This window comes from Pyxicephalus adspersus, chromosome 2 (genome assembly GCF_032062135.1).
Source record: "Pyxicephalus adspersus chromosome 2, UCB_Pads_2.0, whole genome shotgun sequence".
Taxonomy (NCBI): domain Eukaryota; kingdom Metazoa; phylum Chordata; class Amphibia; order Anura; family Pyxicephalidae; genus Pyxicephalus; species Pyxicephalus adspersus.
The window spans coordinates 50474860-50488704 of NC_092859.1; the positions used below are offsets into that span (position 1 = coordinate 50474860).

The 13845-nt window shown below is 36.3% G+C and overlaps 1 protein-coding gene across 1 annotated transcript in view; it reads right to left on the reverse strand.

Annotated features, from left to right (window-relative positions):
• Window positions 1-2798: 2798 nt before the first annotated feature.
• The window catches only part of DDX46 (DEAD-box helicase 46), a 57343-nt gene continuing 46296 nt past the window's right edge, over window positions 2799-13845 (reverse strand). Inside the window, exons 17-23 of the mRNA XM_072400751.1 lie at window positions 12767-12904; window positions 10442-10591; window positions 9399-9632; window positions 8428-8646; window positions 6176-6320; window positions 4397-4470; window positions 2799-3379 (exon numbers count right to left, since the gene is read on the reverse strand). Coding sequence (XP_072256852.1) covers window positions 3332-3379; window positions 4397-4470; window positions 6176-6320; window positions 8428-8646; window positions 9399-9632; window positions 10442-10591; window positions 12767-12904 — 1008 coding nt within the window. The 3' untranslated portion in view covers window positions 2799-3331. The remainder of the gene's footprint in view (window positions 3380-4396; window positions 4471-6175; window positions 6321-8427; window positions 8647-9398; window positions 9633-10441; window positions 10592-12766; window positions 12905-13845) is intronic.

The following is a 13845-nucleotide window of genomic DNA, read 5'->3' on the forward strand; positions in this document are numbered from 1 at the left end:
AGGCGGAGCCCGGGTCCATGTTCTGCATATATGAACGTGTATTCCTCTGTTCTCTTGTATGACATTGTTACATTTGCAGCATGACAGTACATCATGGCCATGCTGTGTACATGCTATACACGGCCCCTGTATTGTAATGAAGCAGCTTGTCATGTCACTAAGTGCTGAAGGAGTCTGGCTACAAAGGTGGCTGATGTGCTGGATATAAGTTTACATGGACCACTACTTTGTATAAAATAGGAAATGTCACCGTATTATTTCCAGCTGAAAACCCTGCTAATGCTTTCTGCACATAGACCAGGAACAGGGGGCTGCTCACACAACTTTACATTAATACAGGCTATTTGGGTCGTGTTTATTAGGAATGTCACCCCAACCTTAACAATGCATGGCCGGCACATTTCTTGTATTGTAGCCCTAATATTAAAATACATTGTACTGCAACAAACAAATGCACTGTAACACAGCAATAATTAGATCTAGTGCATTCATCAATGGCTCCAGTGTTCTCTTAGGGTCTCTCTACATTTGTCTGCTTATAGTAAAGTATATAACTACATGTACATTATGTTTGTACAAAGACAATCCCTTCATTTGGCTTCTTGCCCTAAATCTGACAAGGCATTGCCCCCAGTTGTGTTGGGGTGCCACTTTAAATATATGCCACAATGCATAAACTTGCATGAGGTGTAATAAAGCAACATGAAAGTGTAAATCCAGGTTTAGCTATACTTACCGCAACAAGAAATAGGACCCCTTGCTTGAAATAACCACTACACCTAACTAAAAATATGACGGTACTAGGAAGCACAGTGGTGTCACCAGGGTTAGGCTACGTACACACATGCAATGGTTCTCATCCTATAAGAACTTTGCACGTGTACAGTGCTCATCAACCATCATACAAACAACCATCCTGGCGAATCCACGGATGACGAATGATCGTAATGGAAGTAAAGGGGGAGAGCGTGCAGCAGGCTTCCGCTTAATCATTCTAGCCCTTCCCTCTCTATAGAGCAGCGCTCGTTCATGCATTGTTTGTCGTTAGGAAGGACAATTATTGCACGTGTGTACATAGCCTTAATGTGAGGATTGGATTATTGATGTGGTTAAATTGCTCTAAGCCTAAAGAGATGTGATTAAATAAAACCCAATCCTTCTCTGCTCTGAAGTAGGGGGGCATAACACAGAGTGCAGAAGTGCATACAGTCCAGCACACACAGCATACACACAGTCACTTACCCTTTTTAGGGAATCTCCACCTGATAAAGGTAGTTATGTAGCAGTGGTGTTATTGCAGTATCCCCACTAGATGTCACTACTACCAGCATTTACTGCATACAGATGCTTCTCACCTAAGGACCAGGTTCCATTCCCGAGATCTGGTCATTAGGTAAATTCATCATTAAACAGACCTTTTTTTTTTTTTTTAAGTGCAACACCCTTTAAAAATAAAAAGGGGGTGCAGCACAACACTTTTAATTCTTAATCACCTTGATATAAAATATAATAGTGTCAATACATTATTGGCATGGTCTGAAGAAGCAAACAAATATTGTGAAACACGTTACCATCTTTGGATATCAGCACATATATAGTGACAATGGAATTTGTCATTTTTTAAGGTGTATTTCATAAGAATTGTAATAAATATTTTATGATTTTTGAAAAAAAGTCTCCTCCTTATGCTTCCAGCTTGTATGGGAATAAATGGAATGTAAGGTTCTAATACTAATGAGTGTGCTGCTTCTTGTAATATTAATTTTTTTTGGTTAAGTGTAGGAAGCACCTAATCATGGGTTTCCAGTACCAATACAAATAATGCAGAATTCTGTGTTATACCTGCATAAGTTAAGTATTGTAGACCTAGCACAATGCATGCATACGCCCCAATAGTCTGCAGAGAACAAAAGCTGAACTATTTATTTCAAGCACAGCTGTGTGTCTGCGGTCCATGCAGTGTCACCCTTACCACAAGGTCTTTTGCAGGGGAACTAGCATAGTACACTTCATATCCACAAAATTGCCTGGTATTAGCAACATGCTATAGAATACAAATCCCTTACACAAGACATTTATAAGCCAATAAAATCCAAGCATCCATTTTACCACATCAACTAATGGAAAACCTTTGTAGCATGACTTGTCCTTCCGACATTTTGATCTCCCAGGTAAATTAGCACAATACATTTTATACATTCAGCTTAAAGATTCATATTGATAACTTTCTATTATGTTGGTTCCAGTCTGATAGGTAAGGTGGTAAATACAATATTTATCAAATAACTTGGCTCCATACGGACACCAGGAATATATAAAAGCACCACCCCTTGGCATAACAGGAAAAAAGATGGCTGGGAGGAGCAACCTGGCAAGCCCAGTAATATAAGTGGAAAAGGATTGAAGGGTGACACAGCATGAGAGTTGCCTGGGGTTGAGGATACATTTTGTATTTGTCAAGCTATGTAAGTTTATGTGTTTGCTCACGTGCTGGCTCCAGAGGACCATAGGGTGGGAGTCCACAGGCTACAGCATAAACGGCAATTATACATTTAAGGCACGTATACATTTAAAATATATTTTCATTGATACACTGCTCCAGAGTCAGTCCTGGAAACTAGCTGCATGCTGTATCACTAATAAGTAGATAAAAGACCAGAAGCACAGCCTCATGTTCTGGATGCCTGCAAGTATTGTTAGTTCACCCAAAGTAATAAAATAATATTTACACTAATCATAGAATACATGGTCCTTGTTATATTTTAGGCAATACAATTAACAAACACATACATTTTCAGCACAGTTTAGATCTATTTGCACATTTTTATTAGTGAAAAGAGACTGGCAAAATGTGGATCAATACTCTAGTCAGAGAAATGATCTTCTTGACAGTTTATATTAAAAATAGTATGTTATGAAAGTGGCAATCAGGGAAAAAAAAGTCAGGATCTTTTATGTGATCGCCACTTTTTATTAAAAAAACGTGTAAATGTGTATTTATAAAAGAATTGTTCTTCGTACAAAGATTTCCCAAAAACTGCATTATTTGATGTAAACATTTAATTTAAAACGTTTTGCTTTTAATTAAAAGAAACTCAAATCTTTGTTTCAAAAGCAAAATTTTAAAACAAATTTTATTTTTGATGTTGGAAAATTTACAATCTCTCCAACATGATTTAAGAAACAACATCAACATTTGATTTGGAATCTATCTTCTTCCCTTGTTCATCATTTTATTTAAAATAAAGGTAAAACAAAAGTAGTGCAACATTTACAACACAAGTAGATAACAGACCACAAACATGTTGGCATGTCACCCAGCTACTGAGTATTAAAGCACTTTGTAACGTCCTTTGTTGGTTGGCTGGTAGGAATTTTGCTGTAGGAGACAAGAAAAAAAAGTTTAGTTTAGTTTTTTTTTTTTTTTTTTACAGAATAAGTGGGTATTGAAATACGTTTAATGGAAAAAAAAGAAAAGAATATGACATGTTTGAAGTGTATTGCACATTTTTAAAAGTGTATGACAAGTCAAAACTTCTCCTGTTCTAGTTCAGGAGTGAAGAAAGTTTATAAATCCTGTCAGGTTTTTCTGCTCTCTAGAGCTTTGCTAGAGGGCTTTTCCCTCACTTTCCCTCAAACTAATCACTGTTTACCAGACAGGAACGGAGGAAAAAATCTGCAACAAGAAACAAATTCAAAGTTCTAGCCCTCCCCTACTGTACTTATTAGAGACTCCTATTTTTCTTTGTGTTGCTCTTGGAGAGTACCCTTTATTTGTGGTTCAAAATGGTCAGTTTCACAGGAAAAGAAAACGGAGCTCCAGATAGCAGTACTTTACCTCTAATTCTTCCACTCTCTAAACTAAAAGGAGTTCTACTCCCATGCCTTTGGGTGTTCCCCCAGGTTCAGTCTTTGAACCAGTACAATTCTCTACACATTTTTTCTTGGCAGCAACATATCCTCCTTCGGCCTACAATATTTTTATGCACATAACACCCAAATGTATCTGTGTACCTCTGACTTTCTTCCTCTGTCCTGGATAGATTTTCATGCTATTAGTAATCTTGTTGTAGATAGTTGTGAGATACGTAAATGTCAGCTTGCATAAAGCTTAATTACCAACATAAAACACCTTCAAAACCTTCCCCTGAGAACTCACTTAAGGAATTAGATTATATATTTTAATTATAGAAGTTGACCCAATCTCGCAGACACAAAAATCTTGGTGCCACCTTTAATTCTTCTACATAAGCCACATCCAGAACATTTCCAAAACACACTGTTGCTTCTCCATTCTAATAATAAAGCTGACGGTAGACTTATCTATCCTTCCCACAACTAATCAGTCTCTTGCAGCCCATCCAAGCAAGAAACACAGGAAAACATTAAAACTTACCAATCTGATAAGTTCTTCTTTGATAAGACGGGTGATTTCTGCTTTTGCTTTCTGAACAGCTAGTTCACTTGCACCTAGGACATAACAAAATTATGTTTATCAGACAAAAGGCTACAACAAATTGTTAAAATTTAGCATTCATACACAGGATGTTGATATGTATCTTCATTTAATCATAGTGACATGTTAGGTCTTTTATTCAGTTTAGGATGTCTACCTCTGGTACTGCAGCAAATAAACACAATGCTAAGTCTTTTTTAATTTAATTGTGTATAAAATAGGGATGGATTAGAAAGTTTATCAATGTATGATTCCTGCCTGAAGCATCATTTGTGGAATTTCACCTTCCTGTCCATATGAAAAGTGGCAAATCTCCCAAGGTTACACAAACAATACAATCATCTTTTCCAACTCCAGTTTCTCCAGTGAGAAAAGCTTGGAACCATCAGGATTTTATTTGTTTTCATCAACCATTTCTTTTCCTTAGTCACTCCGATGAGTCACACACCATTTAATTTTGCATTGAATCACCACCATGCAAGTGCCTATTCATAAAGCAGCAAGTCTGCCATTCACAAATCATTGCCAGGTGTGGTAGGACATCAATGGCTCTATCCAAGAATGCTCTTGAAAAGTCCAATTAAGAAACAAGTCAGTAAAGTCGTTTCTGGAAGCAGGTAGGAACCTACAGCCCAGGAACTCTAGGAGAGTGTAAATACATTGGTGGTGCAATGAAGCAGGGTCTGCATATATGAGCAGGTACAGCCATATTAAAGACATATTTGGAGAACTATATATAAAGAAACAAGGTTTTCAAGACATTAGGTTATTGGTTACAAGACATTAGGTTATATGCATTAAGCAGAACTTTCACATTCCTTCCATATCCCAAAAAATCATGCAGTTCCATTATATGGTATCCCCCACATAATTAGGCTTGAACTGTGTAATGACATGTGACTATGGTAGGGACATTAGATTGTGAGCCCCTCTGAGGGACAGTTTGTGACCGGACTAAAGACTTGACATAAAACAGTGTGAAAGCGCTGTACAATATGATGTCACTATATAAATACAAGGTGATAATATTAAAAAAGTTCCTCCTTAGGCATTTAACTTCCAAGGGCTTCCTTCACTAATCTCTTCCTCACTTTTGTGTTGGAAAAAAGAAAAAAAAAAAGGACCTGCCCTTTTAAGTGTATTAAGTGGCACAGTTCCTAAGCATTAAGCACATTTTAAAGTATTATTTATGCATTAAAACTAAACTTTTAAGCCAAGTTAACAAAGACTGTTTCCCCAGAATTTAATCTGAGCATAAACACCCATGTTTGAAATTCTCATTCATTCCAATGCCCCAGTCCACCCCAGACCATTTTCTTGATGAACTGCAGTGTTTGGAAAGTGTTAAAATGCCCACGAATGCCTCTCAAATGCGCCAAAAAGTCTAAAAACAAATATAAACACTTCAAACACCCCCACTGGTATGAATGGGGCATTTAAGGGTTTTAAGGCATCTTAAAACCTCTTTATAAATGTTTAAAAGCTCCTACAAAAACTGAATGGGAAATAAGCATTTAAAATAAAGTCAGTGTAGACTTATCCCTAATGCGGTATGCATATGCCAGAAACTACAGCAAACACACACAGGAGAAAGGTATAGACGCCAATAATATGCTGTGGTGTTCAAAAAATATCCACTTTAAAGACTGATACATCAACTACCGTACCATATGTGGTATCCTCACAAGCTCTACCGAAAGTCTATTATTATATACTCACTTTCAATGGCTAGATAAATCTTCCTCTCTCCTTCCTTGGGATCCTTGCCGGGTGGGAAATATGTTCCTCTAATGGTAATGGCAGCCTCAGAGTATTCACTTATCCTCTGTAATGCCTCTTTTGAGGTGACTTTCCATCTTGCAGTCTGAAATTTACAAATATGGATAATGAAATATAAAAGAAAAAGCAGAAAGGAATTGCTTTAGTTTTAATTATTATGCTATTAATATAGATTATGTTGTGGATGGCTTCCATCAAACATGGCACTTGGTGTATAAAAATTTGTAAACTTGGTTTAACATGTCCAATTATATCCACTTTCATCTGTCCAAAGGACGGTCAATACTTACATTTACAATTATTTTTAGTAATTACAATTACTATGGTAAGGCCTGAAGAAATGTAAACTTAGCTATTTAGGTTTTTTGCAATTTAAATGAGCATGTGAAATCACCTTGTTGTGAATTTGATGGGACTTCCTCTCCTGGAAAGATTGGCATTCAAATGTTTTCCATGTCTAAATAATCTTTGTCACCGAATAATGATGTACTTTAAATTGTATTGAAATGGACCTATAGCCTTTCCCAAATTGATGGGCAGCAACAATTGCTTCACTAAGATCATTGCCGATATCTTTCCTCCTTAGCATTGAATGCTGAATGCTCCAGACTAGTAAACTGCCAAAACTTCTTTTTAAAATGTAGTCACATTTTCTGATGATCAATTAATCATGCATATTTGCATAGCAGCAGGTGGCTGCTACTTACCCTCCTATTTCCTATTGAAGTGGTAGGGGTGTACTAAATCTTTCACAATGCTTTTGCATTTTGACAATGTGAGAAATAATGTCATGGCTTAATATGTCGTGTGTTGTTCATCTGAGGTTGTATTCACCTTATTTTAAGACATGCTATGAACCAGATGATTTTTTATAATGGCTTGTTATGAAAAACCTTAATTAAAAGAGGATGCACTTTCGCGTTCATATGACTTCATTAATTTACGTCAGTACCTTCAATTGTAATTTAACTCCAGCAGCGGTGCAGGCTCATAGTACCAATACCCAAGCCAGAGTACCGATTTCAAATATATTTAAATGCTCTGATATCATCAAAAGCAGGCTGTTTAGATAATGTTTCTCAAAAATGCTACATTCCAACAGTTCTGTGTTCAGGAATGTGTTAAATTGCCCTAATGTACAGGTCTGGGCAGAAGGGAATTACTTGAGATTACTGTTAATTCCAGGTTTTAATAGTTAAGAAACATAAGGGTCGTCTTACACTTGTCTGTTTTCCTCCAGTAAAACATATATACACAATGGCACTAAACTTTTCTGTTTGTAATAAATAAAAAAAAAATTGTGAGCCTTTTGTTAAATAGGACTGTGATAATACTGACTTGAATTAAGGATAGGTTACATTTAGGTGCAGTTTATGATGCAATCCAAGGTTTAAAAATGTCACAATTTTGTATCAAAGATGATGGCCAGTGTCACTAAAGAAAAATACCTTACCATTTACAGCTGAAAAACCAAAATGAAAAAGAACCATTCTGAGAACAGTAAAAAGGCCAATATATGCAGCCACTATGAACAGTTTAGTGGAAAACTATTGGCAGGGTACAAATTGTTTAAATGGAATCATCTGAGGTTATGGAATGCCTTGATTCCGGACACCTGCATTGAATGTTTCTTGCAACTGAAGGACAGCGGTGTAAACAAAGCGGTTGACTCGGGGTGGATTTTCCATGCAAAAAAGGGGTATTCCTGAGTCACACTCACAAAAATATTTAAAAAAAAAAAAAAAAACACTTACCTTATTCCGTTGTCGTCCCCCAACGTCCGGCTGGTCTTTGGGATGGGTCTTCTCCCTTGGATCTCCAGCCGGCTAATGCAGAGATGATCTCCGGGGTTTCCCGGTGATATTGGTGCGGGCGGGAAATTCAAATCATTTTGTATTGGATTCAATACAAAATAGCTGTATTGAGTTCAATACAAAGAAATCCTGATATAATATATATAGAATTATTATATATATTATATAAGCTACTGTACAGTTATACTACATTATTTTTTTTTAAGTTTATTTTTAATTTATTAAATGTTGGACATATTTTGGTAAGTTATGCCTAAGAATTATAGGGCTACAATGTAAATTAAATTTCCACACAAAAAAAATGTAATGCTTTTTGCGTGGAAATACGACAGAATTAGAGCGCTAGGGGGGTTAATTCTACTATTCTGTTGAGTTTACCTGAGGGAAATCATTAATCTCCAATTCTTCTTCATATCGCTTGAAGGATTCATTAGCCCCCGCTTCCTGCTTCTCTTCTTCCAGTTTGTCAACTGGGACATAGTTAAGTTTTGCATTGATCTTTTCAGCCAGCTGCTCTGCAATAGTTTTTGCAGAAACTATTGGGGCCATAATAGTTCCTCCTCTGAGAATAGCATTGGTTGCCTGCTGCATGACATCCTGAGGCAAAAAAAAATATAAAGTCAAGCTAGATAATTAGCAAGAATAAATAATACATTTAATACACACATAAATTTGCCCACAAGTTAATCAAATGATAAGACACACTTAGGAGTCAAACAAGGTTCTAAGGGGTATATTTATGAACAGTTTACACAGTGAACTGGTCAACAAGACAGCTTGGTTAAATGTAGTTAACTAAAGATGAGAAAATGCAGGTTTTAAGTAGAATTAGATGAATAGACACTATTCATTGGTTGAGAAGTAGGGGTTTCAATTCTTCCACTACCTGGTGATGTGTCCATTTTATTATGCTTCTGCGTTTAACAATGTTCTTGACATTATAGCAGCTAGTACTCCTAAGTAAATTGGCAGATTATTTTGCACACAATTATTGAAAAAGCACGGTGAATCATTACTGTTTATAAAAATACCCCTTAATGTTCTCTAAAAGACCACATTTTTATAAAGCTACTACAGAAGGTAGGAAACATTTAAAAGGACTTAAATATGGAAACACAAATTTTACAGATGTCAGGAGACATATAGAATATAGGAGAATATAGCATATAGAAAACAGTTGATCCAGCCACCAATGTTCTATGACACCACAAGAGTGTTGCTCCTTCCTATCAACTGTGAATCAAATATACATGTATCAAAATACATCAGAAAAATCCATATGAAAAACAAATCAGGATATTTTCCAATAAACCTATAGATTTATGTTTAGCAATCCAAATGATACAAACCTGGGCTTCTGCTCCAAGGTTTTTGTTCACGCTGAGCTTTTTAGCTAAGCGTTTTGCAATCTCCAACTTCTCTGCATTTCCAGCAGTGGGGATACCGGCATTAGCTGCAGCAGAAGACCCTCCAGAACCAGCAGTGGCTCCTGAAGCACCAACTGCTCCTCCTGGTACACCTGGCCCCGCCATGTCCTTTACTCTCTTCTTAGAATTAAACATGGTCTCGATTTGCTCGTCAATCTGAAATAAAATATTATTTAGAAAAAAAATATATATATTATATTCTAATTGGGGACATAAAATTTATTTGCAGGTTACACAGATTGTAAGATTAAATGAGAACGAAAATTCAATTTATTCGCTTTCAACAGCTCAGTATAAAGGTTTGCAGGCTAATACTCCCTAAAAAGAGAGTGTTTGCCCAACAATTATTATAAAACAAGGTACACACAAGGTATTTGTACATTTTTAGAGGTGCACTGCCAGATTCAAATTCCTGGAGCTTTAGAATAGCAATTGACAGGTATATTGCTCCCTAAGAATATTGGGCTCAGAGTAATGACAGGTGATATATCTCGCCACCCCAGTTTTGCTTTCCACAAAGCAATAGTGACTAAAGAATATTTCTAGGTCCAATTATTGACACATAGTGGCCATTCCACACTTTACCTATGAACTTTAGCAATCTTGGGGAACTAAAATATTGAGATAAGAAAAAAAGTAAGCTTTGATAGTTTATTGTACTTGTAAGAAACATGAAATCTTATTGTTATATTCGTGGCTTTACGACAGGCTTATTTAATGAATGAAAATTGCTTTACTCTGTGCTTACTAGATTGTTCAGATGGTATCACACACTCAGCTGTTGCACTTTCTGCCAAATGGCCCAAAATCAAAGGAGAATTTGGGTAAGTCAAGAAATATGAATGCACCTCAACTTATGGGTTCCTGTATTTAGTATTCTATGCTGAGTTTCCATTTTTTTTCAGAAAAGTTTTTGATGTGTACAACTTCTGGAATACCTTGTTAAGTCAACAAAGTTTACTTACATCAAGAGCTGTGTCTTCATCATCCGAATCCTGAAGTCCAAGTGCAGCCTTTTGAAGTTTTTTCCTTTCATTGGCCAAAGCTTGTTCAGTTTCGTCAAACTTAAATCCTTTACCAGAGAACCCACTAGATTTTTTGATTACTTTGCCTTCCTATTTAAAAAAAAATTCCATGTTTGTAACATACATTTATAGAAAAAAAAACATACATTACTATAAAAACATAATTTACAGTTATGTTAATTTTCAATACTAATTACTCTGAAACTTGCATGGAGGTGGTTATCCCTTCTGTTGTGGTTTTGCCCACTTTTGCAACATTTGTTGGTGAAATTTTTTTTCCACCTTTTTATATCTACCAAAAAATAGCAAATGCAAACAAAATCCAGCAAAGCGATATTTTATGAAAACAGACCCCTTATAGAATAAAAAGGGATAGTATACAAGATTTTGTACGTTTTACAATTCCTAAAATGAATGTACTTAATATGTTACATTTAAGTGGCTAACTTTAAATATAAAACCTTTTCCTGCAGATATACCTAATGTACATTATTGGTCCAAATATGACAGATAGCCAAAAAGATATCAATGAAACTAACCTAAAAAAGTACAAACTGCTCATTACTCAAGGAACCACTAGCTACCTCCTGAGAAACCTTGGTCGAGAAACACTGAACTAGAAGCATCAATAACTAGCAATTTTTAGCTTTGAAAGGTCCCGACCAGAATGGACAATTTTATGGACATTAAAAGACTCCCTAAGATTCTCTTAAACATGCAAGAAAAGATATTGCAGATTTGAACTCTAACCGACTCTCAGAAACTGCACTCCATCTTCTAAGTGAGATGGAAAGGACCAAAGCCATTGGAATGGCCACCTTGGGTAATTTGTTGAGAAAAGAATGTGGTTCCTGAGAAAGAAAAGGAAGAAGATCAAAGAGGGTGTCTGTCTCTTGGACTTAAGAGTCAAATGTGTTGTCATTACTCTGAGTGCCATCTGGGGGAGGGGTAGGGGTGCTGAAATACTGAATACTGAAAATGAGGATCTCCATCTGTTCCCCTCACTTTAAGAGGAATAACAGGCATTGCTGACTTTTGAAGACATTAGTCAATCCTGTGCTGTCAAGTGTTACTGTGATTAGGTTTGCAGGTATTGCTATTACAGAGCTACAGATACAATGATAGAACTACTGTGCTATCCATAAGGGTTTTGAGTAATTTATAAGTGGTACAGGGGGGCAAGTTGAAGTTTTTATTAATGAAAATGTATTAATTTGGATCCATGTTTGAAAATTCGATGTCCATTTTTGCAATTTTCATAAGGCTTATATCAGATTTTGTATATATCAGAGTCCTGAAAGCTTTCAGTAGTTTCGAAATAGACATTTTGTGTTGTGTTTGGAAGTCCAGGGGAGTAAAGGCAAAAAGTTCAGATAGTGTCAACTGAAGATTTAGTGACTAAAGCCAAGTCTTTGGGGAGGGGATGAAAAAAGTGGTCTAGGCATAAGTATGTTAGGTGCGAGGGGGTAAAAAAAGTTACAGTCTCTGTCCCATAGGTGCACAAAGTTCCATGTACCCATCAGGTTAAGTGCTATTATTACAAACTAATAAAAATGTGGATATTCTAGTTTTTGCCGTTTTGTAGAATGAAAAATGTTACGCCTAAACATACTTTGTACTTAAAAGTCGACATAACTATGTTTTATGAATTAAACAATCATTTTGTGTTGTGTGTATTTAAATATAGCTTTCATAAACACTTGTGCAAGGATTCAATTTTTCCAACACTAGCTGCTATTTATCTCATTTTTTTTATATATACTCCAAGGTGAATGCTATGTGTGAATGAACATGTTTTATTTTTGTGTTCTTTGCTTTTTTCAGAAACCTTAAGTTCATGATGACCATTTTGCCAACAAATCTTTTCTTTGACACTTGGAGGCCTACTGTCCTTTGTTTACACAGCATGGTAAGCTTTATTCTCGACGAAGCCAAGAACAGACAAATTACTTCATTTCTGAAGTAATTTTACTGAACAGCTAAGGAGGATTTTTGCGGACCCAGAAGAGCAACCACTGAAGATTGCTTGGAGGGATGCACACACCCGTGACCGAATGGTAGACCTGTAAACACTGCATTCATCCACACCGATATGTTTATTTTTTATTTATTTGTCTCTGCTGTAGTACGTTTGTGCCTTCCATACCACTATTGCCACCACTCCTCCCCTTTTACTGGCTCTATGTGAGGACAGTATCAGAAAGGCTGAAAATAAAATAACAGTCACACTTAAATAGTACTAATCAATGCACTTATAAGACATACCGCTTTCTGCTGTTCTTTGAATTCTGACCAGAGCTTTTCCAGTTCAGGAGGAACTGCGTTTCCTGAAAGCTCCAAAGCCTTTATAATATCTCCTGCATAGCGAGCCTGATCTTCTGTAATAAAGGTAAAAGCATAGCCCTGCAAAAAAATAACAGGCTTATTAGCACGAACATGAAATATACAGTGAAGGTTAAACATTTTTTGAAAAATTATAGAAAAAGGTAATTTTTAAGCAACGCCGAGCAAAATAAAGAATAAAAACAAAAGTTCCCTGCTCAAAGAAGGTTACCAGGGACATCAACCCAGACCAACAAGCTGGCGTGCTGTAGGCGTCTTCCACAATATCCAAACCTGGATTCCCGAGTTATCAAATCATGGTAAACCTAGTCCCAGAAAACAACCCAAGTGGTCAGAGACTGAACCATCTTGTCCCACAACAGTAGACTGTTGCATTGCAAATGTCTGGAGTTAAAATGAAGGGGGACTGCACAAATGGAGACTACCATCAAGCCCTAAACCTTCCTGCAAGTATAGAGCTGGGTGGCTCCTGGTTTGGAAAATACAAACTCGAAAATAAAGTCTGAATTTCCAATTATAGATTAAAAACTCTGGCTCAAGCCATTTTCAGGATAAGTCCCAGACACTCAAATGAAGTGCAGCAGCAATTACGAAAGTTTTAGGATCCACCAGAAGTGCAGTTACGCCACCAGCTTTTTTCAACTGGGATTCCATGTTCCCAACAGACAGCTAAAGATAACTTGAGCAATAAGCAAGCACTTTAAAAGTTGACAAAGGCAGGTCTGAACAGTCACAGGTATTGTACTTATTAGATCAGCTAAGTATCCAACATTGAGCATGGCAGAGAAATACCAGGGCTAAAACCTGATGTGCAGATAAGAGGTTAAAAGACAGGGTCACAAACATAGTGTATCAGTCCCAAAGTGTAGAAATCATAATGCTTTGGAAAACTTGGGATATATATATATACACATACATATATATACATATATAGATATATATATACATATATACACATATATATACATATACATATACATATATATATACATATATATATA